The following is a 19,488-nucleotide window of genomic DNA, read 5'->3' on the forward strand; positions in this document are numbered from 1 at the left end:
ATACAGGGTGTCATATTGTTTCTATTTAATCCAAATAGTTAAAAATATTCTACAGTAGGTTTAGAAGCTTAAAAAATGTAAAAGTTAGATAAATCAAGCTTGTAAGCTTATACTAAAATAAATATGTATAAATTATTTATAGGAATGGAAGAATAACTGAGAGAATGTGACTGACATGCTGGTACACTAGTTTCAGTTAAATCCAGGTGTGTCGCAGAATTAATGTTTATTAGTGACCACTGAAGTTACATTTAAAAACTAATGCGGCACCTTTTTGTTTGTAGCTTTTTTATTTTTTTATATTTAGTTGGTCTGAAGATTCAATAAGATGACAATATGATGTTCAGTAAGCCTTACACAAATTGATTGTATCTCCCTAAAGACTACAAATCATAAAGAGCATCCCAGAAATTGAATATATCCTCCTTGTTATCAGTAGACTCAGCAAGCGGAGATGCGTTTGGGAGCCGTAGGTCAATTGTGTTGCTAGAAGCAGGTTAATTTGCTCAAATACAGAATCATAAAACCGATCCATAAAAGTGGAGCACCTTTGTTTTGGCTGATACAAAATCTTTTATGTTGATACTTGGTATTCAATTCAGGTATGTCTACATATAGTCATATTTCTACATCAGCAAATATTTCAGAAAATACACTGCTGAGATTTGAGACAATTCTAGCAGCACCATGCAGTAAAAACAGTTTCAAGACAAATTAAGGCCACTTTGATTGATAAAGGTTTTCTGCTTGTAGCTATGTTAAACTACATTTTACTCAAATGTAATAATTAATCAAATCTTCACAAATGGCAAACAAACATCAGGACAACCAGCATCCAATTCATTTGCATTGGCTAATAGCTGCATTCTTGACTAAGTTGCCTTTTGCAACTTTCTCCCACTCGTTCCCTTTCTTTCAGATTTTACTGAAACATTCAGATACAATAAACAGTTCTATTGAACTTTGCTTGCGTGTTGAATTCCTTCATCCTGGGCATCATGAACCTTTCAGGAGCTGTAATATAATTGCACTTCACTCGGCAGAAAAACCTGTAATTCATTACTCAAGAAAATAAAACCAGGAGTCCTATTTCAGCAGCTTGAGTGAAGCTAGAGTGCTGTGACCCATTTCTGTTCTCTGGAACTGTAAATGGGCTGAAATGAATACCTGTTTTTCTACATCCCTTAAAGCTCTTTTTCTTCAACTCTTTTTAAAGTGCAGATTTACATACTGTCTGGTTTGCGGTTGCTATTTTAGAAATGTTTCTTTGGGGGGGCACCACTGAATGATCCTGCACGCGTATACACACACACACACACACGCACACGCATGCATGCACACCACCCAGCCCTTAACCACTCCCCCCAAGAGCTTTCAGTGTTTATCTTTGGAGAACCTCGGTTTTTGGTTTGTTGTCCTCTCTCCTCATTCGACATTCAGCACAATCTGCCTTTTCTCCACTTGCCTTGATTGGAGCGAAAGCATTTTTTATACGGGTACCTTCTGGATCCAGTCCTGGCTATTGCAAGAATATTCTCCAGTTGAACAAAAGAGAGAGAGGGAGGGAGGGTGGGGTGTAAAAGAGGAAAAGGAAATCACATTTTGTTCAGTTAGTCCAAAGGGAGGCATTCCATAAAAGACCCTAAATGTGTTACGTTACTGTCCTTAGAGCTGTTTAGTTTGATGCATGAGCAACATCTGACTGGCCACATCAGATAACTCAAAGGTTGAGTAATCTAATACAGTAATTGATAAAAAATATTTGTCATCACTAAAATTCAACACAGATTCTTCATGTCTTTTAAACAAAGAATGTCCATGTGCTAATGAATGAATTTTGTAATAACATTGATTTCCCAACAGTGTAATGTAATGTTTATAGTGCAGTTTTTGGCCAGTCAAGTGAGAACGACTCCCTATGCTCCGTTGGGGATCTCAGTTGGTAGATACCAGGCACCAGGAATGTACAGCATTGCGTAATCACTTGGCAACATCCACACTCGGGAGATGGAAGAGATGATAACCCAAACATGTTAGCGACAACAGCTTGATGCTGCATGTCACATTTCCTGAACTCCATGGTACTAATGCAAAGATGTCTGTGTAAATAAACTTTCTGTGAGGTCATAATGGAGTTCACGTTCATGGACAAAGTGCAAAAGCAGTTCAGGTCACAAAGTGTCACTACAACTTTAAGTATATTTCTAATTATTTTTTGAAAGTCTCGTCTGTGTGACTTCGTGGACAATGAGTCTAATTTCTCTGGCAGGCTTTAATCTTTATCTGCCGGAAAGCGACATCTGGCAGCTAATGTCTTTATTTGATAGAACTGTTGCCTGGCAACCCTGCAGGAGTTTTCAGTACAGAGGGCGACTTCTGCACATCACAGAAATTTGTGAACAGGTGTTCGGTGTTTTGGGCAGTGTTGGTAAAAGTACAAACACTCTAGTAAAACTGCAAGTATTTGCCTAAATCATACTACACTACAAGTAGTGGTATCACTTCCACTACCACTAAAATGTACTTAAAACATCCTGGGATTTCCTTGTGCATATGTAGGCAATTTAAATTCAGCTGGGGTGCGGTGAACAATCCCCCTTCAAAAAAACTATAGAGAGATTACAGAATATAAATATACTAAATGGCTAAAGTGACCAACAGCATCAAAAATATGGAATATAAACTTTTTAAAGGATGCCTTCACTGATTTTGGACAGATGACATAAGCCAGAGGAGTTTTTCATCATTAGGACTTCAGATGATGTGAGCTCTGGTTGACGATCATTACAAAGTCCATGGTATGAGAAGCGAGATAACCTAATCTGAACTGAAAGTTCCTCCAAGTGATATCATCTGGAGGAGTTTTTTTAACTAGAAGCAGAGTAATAATATTATAAGTCAGAGGAAAGCTTAAAAAGTGTAATTTACTTTTACTTTAAAGTCATAGAAAGCAAGTTGAAAATTGGTGAAGTTGCCCTTTAAAGCACTACTCAACCCCAACTTAACACATCTGATTATTTTGTGTATAATTATTGAATATAATAAGTAAGGAAGCATTGAAATATCATTTGAAAGGAACCTAGGTCTCATTCTAATGGATCTAAAGGATTTAACGCTTTACTCAGAGTTCAAAGTATTACATATGTTTTTCACAGACTACTTTTCCTTCAGAGCATAGAAAGAGTAAAGTTAAACTTAAGACACAATTAAGATAATAAATTATCTCGTATAATACATAGATGGCATAACAGTTTTATCCCACATATGGGATTTGTAGTAGGAGGCATATTTGTCTCTCAGCTATGAATAACCTCCCCAGTTTTCTTTTAACACTGATAAAGAAGTCAGTGTTGAAAGCTCAGGATTCTTCTTTGGCAGAGGTATTAACAATCACAAAGACTCTTCTGGTGTAACTTCCCTAATTCTTACTGGTGATGTGATGCCACAGTTGTCTTGGAGAAGCAGTTAAATAGTTTCCCAGGCACTGCAGTCTTTTGTTTGGATTCCAACTTGTATAAAGTAAGCCAAATCAGTTCACAAGGATACAAAAGGTTTGGCTTTTGTCTATTTTCATTTAGATCTCAGCCCTACTACTGGCAACTTTTTGTCAGCTGCAAGGTGATGCATCAGGCTTTGAAGTAAGGCATTTGGACTTGATTAATGAGAACAGCCTCCATGGCTGAAAAAACATGAGTGAATGCTATTGATTAGACTGAGTGCAGGGATTCCTTTTACATTTGCAACATTTTCTCTGTCTCACTCCCCACCTGGTTCTTAATGTAAACAAACTATTACCACATTAATTTTGACAGATTTTATCTAGAGGCTTTTAAATTGAAATATCTCTTGAAGATTAACTTTAAACATCAGACATGTGAATGAAATTTCTTCAGTGATTTGAATCTAGGTTAGTCGTGGCTGAAGACTTTCCTACGTTTCAGACATAGGGATGTGTGTATTTAATTAGCTTACTGTGTGTGTTTGTTGCTGTGTGTGTGTGTGTGTGTGTGTGTGTGTGTGTGTGTGTGTTTTTCATGTTTTGCTTCAGCTCCCTCCCATCAGCTCTGTGTTGAATCAGCTGAGAGCTGCTGTGCTCACCAAAGGGAGGGACGTTGGAAAGTTGGTGTGAAAACATGACATCTGCATGCTCGCCTGCTCTTCATAACGTATGGGAAATGTAGTTCTTTTGTACGAGTTGTTGTTCTCCCCGTTCCAAAATCTGGCTTTAATATTAATCCATCTCACTTTAGTTAAAGCATGCGAGTAGACAGTGGGCTGAGATGCCAGACTTTCCCTAGGTCAGAGTTGTCATAAAATCCCACAGGAAATGGTAGTAAAATGATTATGTAGACTTTTCTGTGAATGTCCCAAGTTTCACCTCATGTCTTTGTGGGATTATAGCCAGTACACAGGTTTTTGTCTAAAGTACTGTAGCTCTGCAGTTTAGGGAATAATGAGAATATTGCGGGGGCTGTCTTTTCTTTTCATAATCTGAAAAGCTCCTCTCTTCATAGAGATTCTTTTACCTGAAAGATTATGCTCGATAAGTCCGGCCCAGTACGAACACTGGGGAAACCAGCTGTATAAAGTCGCCCTTCATTATTAGGTTATTGAATGAGCGACACAGCATGTTTAGAAAATGGACACTGGCTTACATCTTAGCTATGAGCTTTTGCCCTCTTGTCATTGGAAAAATCATTGGATTTGTCAGCTCTAATTAAGTTTTCCTCAAAGTGGTGCTCACTCTCAACTTTTGCATTAAACCTGCCTAATAAAAGGCTGAAACTGGCAAGTAGTGAAAATATTCATGTCCAAAACGTCTCTTGATTTGATTTATTACCTCCTGTGACTGTATTGTTTGCTTGATTTTTGCGTGAGGATTAGAGCCAAAATTCAGTGCCGTTTACATTCCTTCAGTGTCAACACGGTGGAATCTCCCTGAAAGTCAGCCTCTCCACAAAATAATGGATACCAGACCATATTTCATCTGCCAGTGTTGAGTCCCATGTACCCTTTTTACTGCAACTTCTCTGTCTGTTCATTACATGCAGTGACAGTGGTTAGATACATTAAATAATCATAAGGGGAAAATGAGAGGGTGTGGATTTGAGTAACCGTAGCCATAATGTTTAATTTGTCAAGATAACACATGGTCAAGTTAACCGTTTTTAAATTGCTGTCACATTGTTTGCTCGGTACTTTTAAAAACACCAGAGGACAGAAATGATTGCACCACGTGATCTGTGCTCAGGGCTTGTGTGTCATTGTTCAGCTTTGATGCCTTTTACAGTCTGCTTTGTTGGAAGGGACGAGCCCTGCATTGTCCTTGTAAAACCTTTCTTAAAAATAAAACATGAGACCCTTCTGACACTAGAGAAATAAATCAAAAGTCTGTTTGATATTACTCAGAGCTATGAAATGCTGATGAATATATTTTAAACAAAGGATGTGTTTATCAGCTGATCTGGCGTAAAGAAGGCCTATAATTTTAAATTGTTTTTTTGGTTGGCAGTCAAAACAATACGTTTCATGGTAAAAAAAAAATAAATAAATAATGGGGCATGAGCTTTTGTATTTTTGTGGTGAAATGCCTGTCAATTGTTTGGGAAAATCAGGAAAGACAAATGTAAAAAGAAATTGCTTTGGACGACTTCTTCCATTATATCTTATATTTTTGGCACATCAAAACTAAAAGCAAACTTGAACATTGTGAAGGGCAGAATTTGAATTTGTTGATTGTCATATTCAAATTTGGAGGTTTCCTGTATTGAGAAGGTTGCCAGCAGCTTGGCTGCAACTGAATGGTCAGTAGTGATTACCAGTTGTTGTATATTTTTTAGTCAGTGGACTGAGACATCCAAAACCATCATTTCTCTTTTTGCATTATGTCTTAATACAGCGCTGAAGTAATAATAGGCCTGACATGTTGTTTAGTTTTCACTTCATTATTAAGTCACTTTGTGTTCATGTTGGCAGTTTTGTGTTTGGCAGGGGTTTTAGATTCTCTAACAAATGAGTGACTAACTTTTCAGTCCTGCCTCTATAATTTTATAGGTTTTTAAAAAGCAGTAAAATCAAAGAAGGTGAGCCATAGATGGTGTATTTATTTATTTTTATGTCATGTTTTTCTCCTTCCTTGTCAACTTGGCAACTACATTACCAACAACTTAGCTCTTAACTAAGGCTGTGCCATATCGTTCACAACATGTTATAATAAATGCTCCCATGAAATTATCATATTGCGTTATTGATGTGGCTGCGTGGTAATGGAAGGAAGAGTTGGTTCCAAAAAAGAGCTTACACCATCATTTGGAAATGGTTCAGTGCTACATATCAGAATCAAACATTCAAGATTTGCAAATTGTCAGAAAACTGAATGAGTAAAAGGTAGAAATATGAATCGAACATGTTCTACCATCTTAAGCACAAATGCTAGAATATGCAGAAAGCCAGAAGCTGTGAGAGATGATCATGGCGCAAATATCAACAAAAGTAATTAATGTGAATGTTACCTACTTTCAGTAATTGGTTTAGTACTTGATGATGATTGGGCTGTCACTGGTGTGTGCTAAAGGCTCTATTCTCATATTGTCTGTTACTGAATATTGGTGCAGCAAAAACATTTTAAAACTATTGTGATATATATACAGTAGATGAAAGTCTATATTGCCCATGTTCGCTCCTGAGTTCAGTCGAACCTTTGAGTGTGTTGCCATAGAACTTTGTTGAACTGAACTGTGTCAGCAGGTTGTTGAATTACTTTACTTTTTTGTTTGTTTGTTTTGGTAGTTGCAATGACCTTATTCATTCTTGACATTCTTCTCTGGCTGTGGAGAATGACCTCAGGTTTAAGGTCATCTTCAGTACAATGACCTACGTGTCCGGGTTTTTTCCCAACCAGGGAAAATACATCCACATCATAACCCTCTATATAGAGGTCCAGCTTGGCTCCTGTAATGAGGAGTCTACACTGAGAGGCTCCCTGCTGTTGCTGCTCTGTCTTCTCCCATGGCCGGTTTACACAGCACACAAGTGCCAACAGGATGTATTGCCCTCAGCATACGGCTCATGTTTTCACCCATGTTCTGTATCTGATTGTTTGTAGGTTCCTGCACTCATGATCCAAAATTTAAGTTGACTGTTATCATAGATCTTTAATTGTTACCAAACAATATCTACCCATCCATCCATCCATCTGTCCATCTATCCAATCATTTCTGTGCGTTCATTTGTTTTATATCTTATGAACATTATCGAATTAACTCAATCTCTTGAACTAGTATCAATAATTATAATTCATAATAATAATTAGGAATAAGCTGCATATTCTGGCCAGCATTCAGACAGTCATACTGCAAAGGCATTTTTCCTGTGAGATTAATTTATAATCTTTGTTGCGTAACCAGTAAGTTTAAAAATCAATGCCAATTCATGCAAAACGTATTAGATTAATCCTTGTTCAAGTGACATGTTTGTGACATATTACATAGCTTAGCATGTAGCCTGTTTTATATCTGGTTTATTCACTGACAGACTTTTTGTTGGACAGGCTTGACTTTCACTAATTTGGGAAGAAAAAACAATAGAGGCCAAAAAAAAATGGAGCAATGACCTGCTCTGATAGACAGTTTTTCAGTAGACAGTTGGAGGAAAAAAAAGATTCTTGGATGATGCTGGCCTCCTTTTGTTTGTCTTTGTTCTTACTGGAAACACTTCCATTAACAGGGACTTTCATAACCATGGGTAATGTCAGGCCACCTAAGCACTGCAGTTCTGTCAGGGCTGTTGTAATACAATAGCTGATGTAAACACTTCACTTTGAAGATAAACCAAATCTATTTGCTTTACGTGTAAATGCATCACAGATTTTTTTGATCATCTGCTAGAGCCGTACTTAGATGTGCCTTCATCATTTATCCTGCCAGTGTCGTAGGAACAAGTTCGACATCAGTGCCCCTACGGCTCAAATTCCCATTTGTAAAAACCATAATTTTATCTGACAGCCAGAAGTTCAATCAATCAGTTATCAAATGTATCCATTAATTTCAATGTAGTGCCAAAGGAAGTTCAGTGTGTGTTTATAGCCAGCTGTATGCTCGTTCTGTTCTCTTCGCCATCATCAGTCTTATCTGTCGTGATTATCCACATTTGGCTGCATGCCGAGTGCATCACTGTCAGCATCAGCCACTTGGTAAAATTACCGTATCTTTAAACAGGCTCTTGAAGCTGCTGAAGAGCCGTCCAACAATTCATTTCCCTGTCTGCGATAGTTTCCATCTGTTAGTGTTAATCTTCCATGGGAGTCACAGCAGTAGGGATTTTCTTTTACAACTGTGTTTCTGAACCAGGTAGTGTGGCTACAACATTGACCTAATTCGAGCCGCCAAAGCTTTGCTTGACAGTTCTTCACTTTTTGGGTGGTAGTTGGTGGTTGGAAAATGTCCTCAATTTGTGTGATTGCTTTATGAAAACAGATTTAATTCTTTCTGAATTTTTCCTGAAATTTCCTTTATTTTTTTAGTGTATTATATGGGCTAGGCAATGGTCAGAACTCAGCTTTTTGTAAATGTGGTGTGGTGGTGAGCTTTGGATGTTCCCAAATTACATCAGAAATTGACTTAGCTGTAAAGCAAAGGCAGTCCGGGTCTCTATGTCTTCATAAACTGTGGCCTGGGCTTGTTTACCTGGCAGCCTACATAAGTACAAACACATGTTAAATGCTTGTGATGTTGGCTTCACTACATTTCCAATAATGTCTGCTCTGGTTGTAAATGAAATGAGTTTAGTGAAGGTTTTCATTTTCTGTTTGTGATTTGAAATGTGTGAAATGTGGAAGTCATAGCGATGGTTTCCACACCCCGGCATCGCATGGTGATGCACTGCAGGTGTTACATATGCTTAAGGGTAGCAGTTTTCTTAAAATATAAATCTTTATATTTAACCTTAAATCCCGAGCAATTAGCTGGCTTTTACTTAAGTTTTCCTAGTACTCATTTATACTTGACTATTGCAATGGTAGTAAGAAAGTATGTTTATATATTTAAAGCTAAGAAATATTTTTGATAATATAATAATGTTTCTATAATTTTCTTAGCACAAGTCATCATTACAAATCAGTTGTTTAGGTTTTGTTTTTTCTAATTCACAATAAAGCTGTAGAATATAGTTTGGCTGTAGGGCTTGAGCCAGCACTATTTTGCTCCATCCAGAAATAAAAACTCATTCATCACTTTTAACATTAAAAATACTTCAACTGCTTATTCTGAAATAAGAGTTGTGCTCTGCAGAGGAGACACAGTGGGACATTTGTTCTCTTAAAATCATAACATTACTTATGTTGGTGCAATGAGGTCAGCAGTAATGACTGATCTGTTTAGCCCACATCCACTCTGCTGCTGCTCCTGACCCACATTTGCACAGACAGCAGCAGATCCACCTTGAGTGCGCTGGCTGAAATGCATCATTTAGCTTTCCCTGTACTCTTAAATGACAGAGGAACATGAGAATTTTCCTTGGAGAGCAGATATGTGATTTGCATCAACAGCGCTGCCACAGTTTGAGAGACTCACTGATGTGTTGGAGCAACTACAGGCCTGACTTGCTTTGGTGGTTCCTCTGTTTCTCTTTAGCGTACTGTATCAGCTGAGGGAGTTTCTTGGCTTTTTCACCTGCTTGGAAAATTACTTTAAAACACTGGGGCTCTTCTAAGAGCTTATTTTGATCTCAAGTCTGTTGAGAAGCTTTCATATAGTTTAGTTCCCAAGGACAAAAGTGACCAGTATGTTAACAGCTGAATTTCTAAAGTATAAAAGTCTTTTTAAGAAATGTGAAACTGATTCCAGTTGACCCAAGTGTGGCATGAAATATTCCATTAACAGCTACTGTAAAATTACCAAATATTTTTACTGTATCCATCAATTTGTTACACAGAAGCTGTATCCAATCTCCCAAGATTATGGAAAATTACTTGGAATGTTATTCCATCCCTACAAAGGAGCAGCATCATGGATGTGCCAGACAATATCCAATGAAATAGAAATCCTCCATAAACACTGCACTTGGTGAAGATACCATAACATTTTGGGAAGGCCTGATAATCTGTGTGTAATTTGGCTAGTTCAAGGTTACATTGTCTATCAAAAAACGGAATGGTTCTGCATGGTTGAAGGATTTATTTTTCTTTTTCTCTGTCTCACTTTAGCTGCCTCTGAAGGGAGAGTCAATGGCGGGGAGGATTTCTTTCAGAAGGTGAGTGTGCAGTCTACACTTGGACAGTGTTTGCTTTGTCTTTGGGTTGTGTTCAAGCCCACTTATCCGAGCTTCCTTCAGGGTAAGGGAGCAGATGTCAGGTGCTCCTACAGTCACTCGTAATTACAAATCTAAACAAATAAAAACAATGGAACAGCACTGACGTTATCACTCCAGGGCTCTGATCCTACGACACAGCTGATACAACACTGTTACCATTTCACTCTTGCATAACATACTGTACTATATTATGCAGTATGTTATCATCTCTATATTAACATCTCTGTAGTAAGGTGAGAGAAAGGTCAACACAGGCCTAATCACACCAGCACTGCTTCATTGACCTTTCTTTGGCACAGATTTCATTAATTTTCTGAAACTTCATTATGCACATTAAAATAATGATTTGCCTCAGTGATCTTAATTATTATGATTCATTTAGTCACACTTTCGACTGGTGCTCATGGATTAGTCAAGTTTGTAACCCAGTTACTAAAGTTTCAGTCATTCTTTTCATAAATTACTGCTTTTTAAGTTCTAACTACAGTGATTAGTAGATGCTGTTCTTTGTCTTTAATAACTAAATAATTCCCAAACATTTATTTGTTACACTACAGGGGTTTTATTTCTACAGCAAGTCATGATTAGGATGGGGAACTATAAACCATTTAATGGCTAATCTTGATAGAAAATTGGAACTTGATCCATCACAATGTTGGTGCCTGGTTGTTTTATGGACGGGGTCAACTTTAATGCTGGCTGTAATCCACGGGTGTCACAAAAGACACTTTCACATTGCACTACAGCTTACTGTGTATCAGGCTGTGTAGCAATAGACCAGTCAGTGCCCATACGGACCCCTGTCCACCACAACAATAAAATACCAGGTGGTATCATTGTTGTGCCTGATCGCACAATGTACTAAAAACTAATCAAATTACAGAAAAATGTCTGATTTATCATTTTGGCAACCTCCTCCAAGAATAGCCACAGTGGGCTGGTTGAGTAATCAACATATTTTTGTTACAAATGTTTATTGCTTTGGTATCGAAAGTCAAACAGTTGGACTGGAGAGAAAAGCACAATAATTAAAGGGCTGTTGTGGTTAAATTAGGTAAGAAGATGCCAGTAGTTTGGAAATACTTTAGCTACCGAAACTCTCGTTTGGCCACAGAGCAGGGAGGGGCGTCTCCAGTAGGCCATACCTGAGACAAAGACACAGAAGCTGAAAACCTGTGATGGTAAAACCACAAACTGAGTTTATTACCTACAGCCTCACCATTCAGTAAAGCAATCGGTGTGCATGCATTGTTCACTCTGTGTTTAGACTCTACCATGAGAATGATTAGCAAAGTGCTTAAGACACACTTCAAAAACCACAAAACATTTCTGTGTGCTGTCACTTCATTAATCGATACATCAAACATTGTTGCTTTTCTAAATGGCAGAACACAGGGTGAAGAGAGGCTCTGTGGGAAATTAGTTTTAGCAGATGGATTTGTTGCAAAAAATGAATCCAAGTGTATGAGCTCCCTTATGTAAACATCACACACTGCACAGATTTTCTCAAGCTCAACAGAAATGAACTTATTTCATGACACAGCATGCTGGAAATCTGTTGAGTGATATGAACAAACTTTGTGATAATCACACAAATGCAAAACTCTTCTTGACGTCCAATCCTAATCCCAACACAGTTGATTGGATTCAAACCTCTGCTGGTCTCATTATAAACAACAACAAACTTCAGTGACTAAAGACAAGACTTATTATATGCAATGAAGAATAAAAACAGTCTTTTCAACAAGGAACATTAACTGTTTGGATTCTTGACTGCTCTGATTTGATTTTGACAGCAGCTGTTATGGAGGTATCTTGTTAAATATGTTTCTCTTTAAGTATCTAGAGGATTTGTTTGTGTTTAACATAATGTTTCCTGAAAATGTTAAACTCACTCTACAGTATGTTAATGGTCTGTAATGAAAAAATGATGGACAGCGGTTTGTTTTAGCATTCCTCGTTTGTCTATTTTCCGTATTTGGTTTTGGAGGTTAGCAAGCTGAGTTAAATGTCAAAGGAGGCAATTTTAACTGTCCCTGAAGCAGGTTTCAAAAACCAAATAATGTAAACCAGGCGCCTTAAGATATCCCTTCATTGGAATTTTAACAAGGACTCTAGATATGCCGTTTGCTCCGTTATATCAAAACCCCGTGTTGGTTTGATGGTGTCTACCTCAGTCCACAAAGCTATTCTGACTGGTGTGTTGGTTTTGCCAGTGGTTACAAAAGTCTCTGGTTTTAATATTGTCACAGCTTGTTCAAAGAAACCGTGGTTACTGAAGGTTGAATTGTCAATTAGAAATTAGTGTGCAGCTGTTTGGGCTGGCAGGCTGGCGAGGAACAGTAAAGGAGGAGTGCTGAAGTCATGTTTTTATTGCAGAATTTCCATTTGTGTAGTTTCCCTCTGATAGCGTGATCACCATACATGCCCAATTAAAGTCAGTAAAATAAACACAGAGTCCGACCATGGAATGGTATTGTTGAAAGAAAATGGATGAGGTGTGTGAAATACCTTGAAGTTGATGAAAAGTGGAAACTCTCAGTTGTTAGACACTGTTTTCCCCCCTTCTCCTGTCCATCACACCCATGTCCCACGCACACTATGAGACTAATACTGTAAACTGAGTACATGCAAAGCCACTCCTCTTCCTCACCTAAGTAAACCATATGCTCAATTTTGATGCACACATTTTCCGTACTGAGCTTTAGGGGATGAGATTTTGTAGTTGCCTCAGCAGTGAAAGTTCAATTGATATTGAAAGCAACTTAAAATGGTCCACCCCTGCACTTTCTCTCCAGGCCTAGGCGCTGTGGTTGATGAAACCCTCTTACTCACTGTCTGCTTGATTTTTTTTTTCAAGTTCACAGGAACATTTTCTAACAGAACAAACAGGCCATTATTTTTTTTTATATAGTCAATGGAAAACTAAAGATGATGGCAGACAGAGTGTCTTTCTTCTCAGTCTTTGTTTTGGTATCTTATCTCTGCCTCATGTTTTCCCTCCTGCTGTTTTTAAAATGTATTTTGTCTTTTCGCTCTATTTAACCACTGCTGTGTTATTATCAGTCTGCTAAAGGTAGGGGATTGTTCTACAAATGGCATGCTTGATCATTTAACACCAATTGTGTATAGGTAAACAGGTTCACACACTGTTGTGCAGTGGAACTGTTTGGACTGGAATCTGTTGCAGCTTCAAATCATGGCACAGACTGAAAAGCTTTTGGGAGAGCTGCGCAGAAGTCGAGCGTTGGGACAGCGAAGAGCCCAGAAGCTCAGATGGTTGAGCTGTTAACTGTGCACAGCAGAAGAGCTTGGAGTGGATCTGAGTTGAGAAATCCCTTTGAACCCCCTCGCCAGTTCATCTTTAATCCCCCTTCCATCCCTCCCTCCCAGGAGTTGTGGTTCTGTAAATAATGCCAGGCATGATATGCAAGTGCCAGTGCAGTCAGATCTCAAGCCAGGCATAATTACTTTCTTTCGGTTTATAGCTTACAGCATTTTGTATTTCATAGTGCTGACAAAGGGCAAATAGGAAAACTTCAAAATGACATGATGAAATATTTGGTTAAGATAAAAAAATGTGATTTTGAAATATCTAGGGCAGTATTGGTGCCATACAAATGAAACACATTTTTTGTGTTTTTATTAAGAAGCTCATATTAGCTCATTAACCTTCCACCCAAGAAGAAGTCCTCTGCTCATATACTATGAGCTGCAAATTAGCACTTGGATTTCCAACATGAACTCTGTTATGACTGTCGAGTCTCGGGAGGAGGCTTTAGTCAGTAATGTCAGCGTCAAGTTCTGCTGTTTCCTTGGTCAGTCTCGCAGCTCTACTCACAACCTCCTTACACCCGTAGCAGCTCTCGGTCTCCCCCTCCTTAACTCAAACCTTCACACACGCATGCTCCAGCTGAAACAACAGCTGCAACATTGCAGTGACGGCCAGGAAACATGCCTCATGCCATGGCGATTGCTGCTGCGCTCTACACACAGAGACATGCACATGCATTCACGTGCGTTTAACACATGTGCCTCCTTCCAGGACATTGCCTTAATGATATCCTGTTTGATTTTACCAACAGCTCTGCATGCACCAGCTGCAAACCTCTAAGAACCAATCATCACGTCAAGGTTGAGGCATGAAACCGATCAAAACTATGGTCTTTTACGTATTTATTCGTTTTAGGGTGTGGGGGCCCAGAAGAAAGCATGGAACAATAAATGTGTAGGTAATTTCATTTGTGAAAATATCTTGACCCATTTGAGAGGCATTTGCTAGCTGCTTCATAAAAATAAACGCCTTCCACCCTTTAAAATGGTGTGTGGTCTGTCAGAAATCAGTCCCATCTGCAGGACCCTGCCAACAACAGCAAGGCTGGACAGGAAACAGGTCTCTCTGAACAAGGGCCTTTTTAGAGACAAAGTTGATGAGGCATGGGCCATAAAACCTCATCATTTTAGGAAAGTATAATTTTAGTTGCTTCTGATTTGATACTATATTATAAACTTTTTTTTACAAAGAAAAGGCATTTTTAATGGAACTCCCAATTAGTCATCTGGCATGTGCTCACACATAGCCACTGTAATATCAGTGACCTTTGAGAGCTCTCTCTCTCTCTCTCTCTCGCTCTCTCTTTCTCGCTCTCTCTCTCTCGCTCTCTCTCTCTCTCTCTCTCTCTCTCTCTCTCTCTCTCTCTCTCTCTCTCTCTCTCTCTCTCTCTCTCTCTCTCTCTCTCTCTAATATTATTATAATATTTAATTTGTGCTTTTAAGATATGATAAGCCATTGTCCCAAGAGACTGATTTTAAGAGCAGAATGTTGGAGGGAAAAGTAAAGGAACTTATCATTGGAAACCAAATGTTCCTTAATGTTTAATAAATCCAACTATTGGTGTGAGCATGAGTCTGGTCTTGACGAAAAAGTTTGCCTTTAGTTACAGAAATATTAGATTTTATTGTCTCCTACATAAACTAGACAACAGCAAGAGTGTGTCATGTTATAGAAATGTTTTTTTTTTTTCTCTGGTTAGTATAAAACCCAGTTACAGAACTCATCAGTGTTTGGGTTCAGGTTTAAATTTCATTGCATATGTAACCATTTTGAGTAAATTGACTGATAATATTATTGCAGCATTTGTGATAATAATGCAGAGATGAGGGATGGGAAGGTTTCCAGTTGGTGGGTATTAATGGGCAGTTTATTGATAACATGGAAGAATTCTATAGAAAAATAGCTTGGTGAGATAATCTGAAAGAGATTTGCCATTATTTCATTGCAAAAGAGGATAATAAAATTGCTTTTGATTCTGTGATTTACTCAGTAGAAACTGGAAGTAAACAGACTTATAAGTAGGACTTATCATGGGAATAACTAAAACAATGTTTTTTTCTCTTTAAATGCTTTTATTGTTTTACTGATTATGCTGCCAGATATTCAAGTCAGACCAAAAGATTAAGAGAACGAAGGAAGAAAGAAACAACACATTGGGAACACTTCTGTTGTGCAAATGTGATTTTGTGCAGATTTTGACTTACAGCAATCTGTTTTATTAACTTTTCTGAGGTATTTACAATCCTCTTTTGCTAAACTTACTGATAATGAAAGAGTTATTATTTTCTGTGCATCAACAGCTGGCATTGATAAATCTAATGTTGTGATGGGGGGGATTATTTTGGTTTTCTATTGGGCACCCCATTCTGTTGCTCATTAAGGCTCTCCATTTTGATGTGATTAAAGGATGTTGAAGAAAATTATTCGGGCCAGTTAACAATAAATCATATATATAGAGTGAAGCCTAAATCGTTCTGTTTTACAGGTGTGTGTGTGTGTGTGTGTGTGTGTGAGATTAGCATTGGATAGGCTTATAGAATTTCTTGAATGATGCCAGCCACGCAACTTCATAAGGAGCATAAGGAGAATTTGATGCACATCACTTTTTTTGATTTGTGCTCAATTTCCCCTACAAACACAGGCTGATGTTATTACCAAATTTTTGGAAGTAAAAATAGCAGGTATAAATTTAAAATGTTTGTAAAAACTTGATAAAGGCTGTTTGCAATATAATATAAGTCAAAAATCGAATTTGGGAACAGTTATGACTCTTAATGCACCCTCTCCGTCCAAAGGAACCATAAGGCCCATTGCTCAATGCACCAGACCACCAAAGAATATGAAGTGGTGGATGCTGCTCATGTAATGGGGTTGAAGCAGTGCTCTGCTCTTTTATCACGTGGCTTTGAGAACCTTGAGAAATTCATATCTTCTCCACCCTGAAAACACAAACCCCTGGAAAGTATTAAAACAAACAAAAGACCGCAGGACCTTTGTGAAAACAAGGATAGGGCACATTGAGGACAAAGCCACAATGAGAGTGAATTTTAGCTTCTCTTTTTTTTTTTTTTTGTTTGAGTGTTTGACAGTCCTCCCACTTCACTCTTTGTTTTTATTTAGTTTTGTTTGTTTGTTTGTTTGTTTTTCCTCATTAATATTAACCATTCCTCATGGCGGGCAGTTCTCAATGGGCTTTTTTGTAGAATTGTATCCAGAAAGCTAGAGAAGGTCAGCTTCATCCTTGTGGCAAAGAGGAACAGGAGGTTGGATAAAAGATTTTTATGATTGTTATGCTGACATATTGACCAGCTCCCTATTCTTTTTGACAGCTGTTTTTTTTTTTTTTTTTTTTCTACATGTTTATGCTTCTGGTTGTGATGACTAGTGTTGTCAAAGGGCTCTCACATAGATTGTTGTCTGCGTTTTTCTTGTGTTCCAATGCAAAGTTTCTTCTTTTTTTTTTCTTTTTTTGCCTTCTTTTGGTAGTGATGGGGTGAAAGGATTTGGGTGTTGAGCAGAAAAGAATTGGTGTCTGGAAATTTAATATACAAGCTTAAATCAGCAGACATGTTTAAACTGGGCTCAGTCACAGCTCCTTTGACTTCTCCATTTTCCATAACCATTGAAGAGATGTTTTTTTTAATTTCTTTTTTTTTTAATATATTTTAATGTTGGGTTCCACTTGTCATCATGTAAGACTTTTATTTGAAACTACTGTCTGCTGATATCTGATTTCATGTGTTCTGAAGTCAATGAAATTACTTCAGAAGCAGCATTGGATAGTTGTCCACATTGCAAACTAAGCCAAGCCACATAAAGACAGTCCAATATAACTCTGTCTACAGTGTAATTGACAATACAGTAAGCTTAACCAATGGTGGTATTAAAATGTGAAATAATTAAGATCAATATCTATAGGCTCATAATTTGCCTGATGACAGTCGGGATTAGCTCCAGCACCCCCGCAACCTTTAACACTGTAAGTGGTTTAGATAATGGATGGATAGTGGAGTGCTAGAGTGTGCTTCTACAAAATCTATATATGAATGATTGTCAAGAACCAATGTTGTATTATGGTTGTTTGCTTCTTTTTTGCATGCAAACATGTATAACTTTAATTAATTAATAACAGCCCTCTGTCCCTCTGTTTCAGATCATGGATGAAACCCAAACACAAATAGCCTGGCCCTCCAAACTGAAAATCGGAGCCAAGTCCAAAAAAGGTGATAATTTTTTCATCTTTAGGTTGTTATTCAGTTGGATTAATGTACTGCTTCTATTATTTTTGCCTTGTGTGACCTCTTTGAATGTACAAATCAGATTTCAAGACCAAACGTCTGTTATGTATCAAAGTCTGTAAGCGATGCCTTGTTTTTTATGACATTCCTTAAATATCTAAAATAAATTATATATAGCAATTAGCAAGTAATTTATAAGATGTGTAGCAAAAAGACTAACAACCTACTGTAGGTAGTTGGTTAATTAGAATTCATTATGAAAACTTAATTTAGAAGTCTGAACAGATGAAAGCTTTCATAATTTCCATTCCTCACAAGCCAGCAACTTCATCTGCACTGAGGAATTTGTGAGTTTTGTGTGGAGGCGGAGGGGTGGGAGTTGCTTGTATTGAAGTACAGGCATTTATTGGCCAAGTTGTTCCAGTGCTCTGGTACCAATAAAAGATTATCGTGGTTATTTAAAGCTCTTCCGGGAGGGGGTGAGACAGGGTTTGAGAGGATGGGGTTGAGGTGTATGTGTAGTTTTGCCCACTTTGTTGTCCTCAAGAGGATTGTCGGTGCACGTCTTTGAGCCAGATGTGAAATCCAGTGACATTATGCAACTTCCCTTCTCACTCTGTGCAGATCATAGTTGTCAGTGTTGAATTACAATCTTTCACTCTGGTTACTTAATGAACTGCAATTCCTGGCAGTCTATTTACACACAATCATCCATTCACCCCAAGTCTGGTTCAAGTTTATTCACAAAACCTCCCTCCAGCACCACCAGGGAATAATGTTCAGTGTATTACATGTAGCACAACAATGTGTATAGATATATAAAATCGGACTCATGATTTGTACTGTTTTAAGTTTTTCCTCAGTTGCGTAAACCGAGAGAACCAGAGAAGAAGAATGTTGGATAATCATAACCTGCACTCATGGGGGAGGGAGTGGAGGCAAAAGAGAGGACATTCTTCCCTCATCACACCGCACTGGATATGACAACACAAAATGCTCTTGCTCTGTTTTCCACCTCTGTTTAAACTATTTGATGACGTATTTGTTCTGTTGGTGCAGACAGATTATTTTCAGTTATCTTATTGTAAGTCGTACACTAATCTGCCATAGCACTGACAGGTGAATTGAATAACAAGAAATATCTCATTACACTGGCACTTGGAAATGGGTGGGATATATTAGGCAGCAAGTACACATTTTATTTCTGAAGTTGACAAAACGTGGGCAAGTGTACAATTTGAGCAACTTTAATCAAAAATTGTGCCAAATTGTGATGCTATAGGACTGTGTGAGAACAACTCCATATCTGCAGCTCTTGTGAGGATGTTCTCAGTCTGCAGTGGTGAGGTCCTACTAAAGTGGTCCAAGGAAGGTAAAACTGGTGAAATGGTGGCAGGGTCCTTGGGAGCCGAGGCTCATTGATGCACGTGGGAAACGAAGGCTGTCCTTTGTAGTCCGATCCAGTAGAAGAGCTACACTTGTGCAAATTGCTGAAGAAGTTAATGTTGGTTCAGATAGAAAGTTGTTTGATGCTTATGGACTAGTCAGGGTGCCCAATCTGACCTGCCCACTGCTACTGTAGAAACCCCCACAATGGAGGCATGAGCA

At 38.1% G+C, this 19,488-nt stretch overlaps 1 protein-coding gene across 5 annotated transcripts in view; it reads left to right on the forward strand.

The window, feature by feature from the left end:
* The window catches only part of LOC137133369 (protein bicaudal C homolog 1-like), a 57,292-nt gene that overhangs the window by 7,052 nt on the left and 30,752 nt on the right, over positions 1-19,488 (forward strand). For all 5 annotated transcript variants that reach the window (XR_010915233.1, XM_067516913.1, XM_067516922.1 and 2 more), the window contains exons 2-3: positions 10,202-10,248; positions 17,796-17,865. Coding sequence is in view for 4 of the 5 variants with exons in the window: in XM_067516913.1 (XP_067373014.1) it covers positions 10,202-10,248; positions 17,796-17,865 (117 nt within the window). In the remaining variant the exon portion in view is untranslated. The remainder of the gene's footprint in view (positions 1-10,201; positions 10,249-17,795; positions 17,866-19,488) is intronic.

Source organism: Channa argus, chromosome 1 (assembly GCF_033026475.1).
Source record: "Channa argus isolate prfri chromosome 1, Channa argus male v1.0, whole genome shotgun sequence".
Lineage (NCBI taxonomy): Eukaryota > Metazoa > Chordata > Actinopteri > Anabantiformes > Channidae > Channa > Channa argus.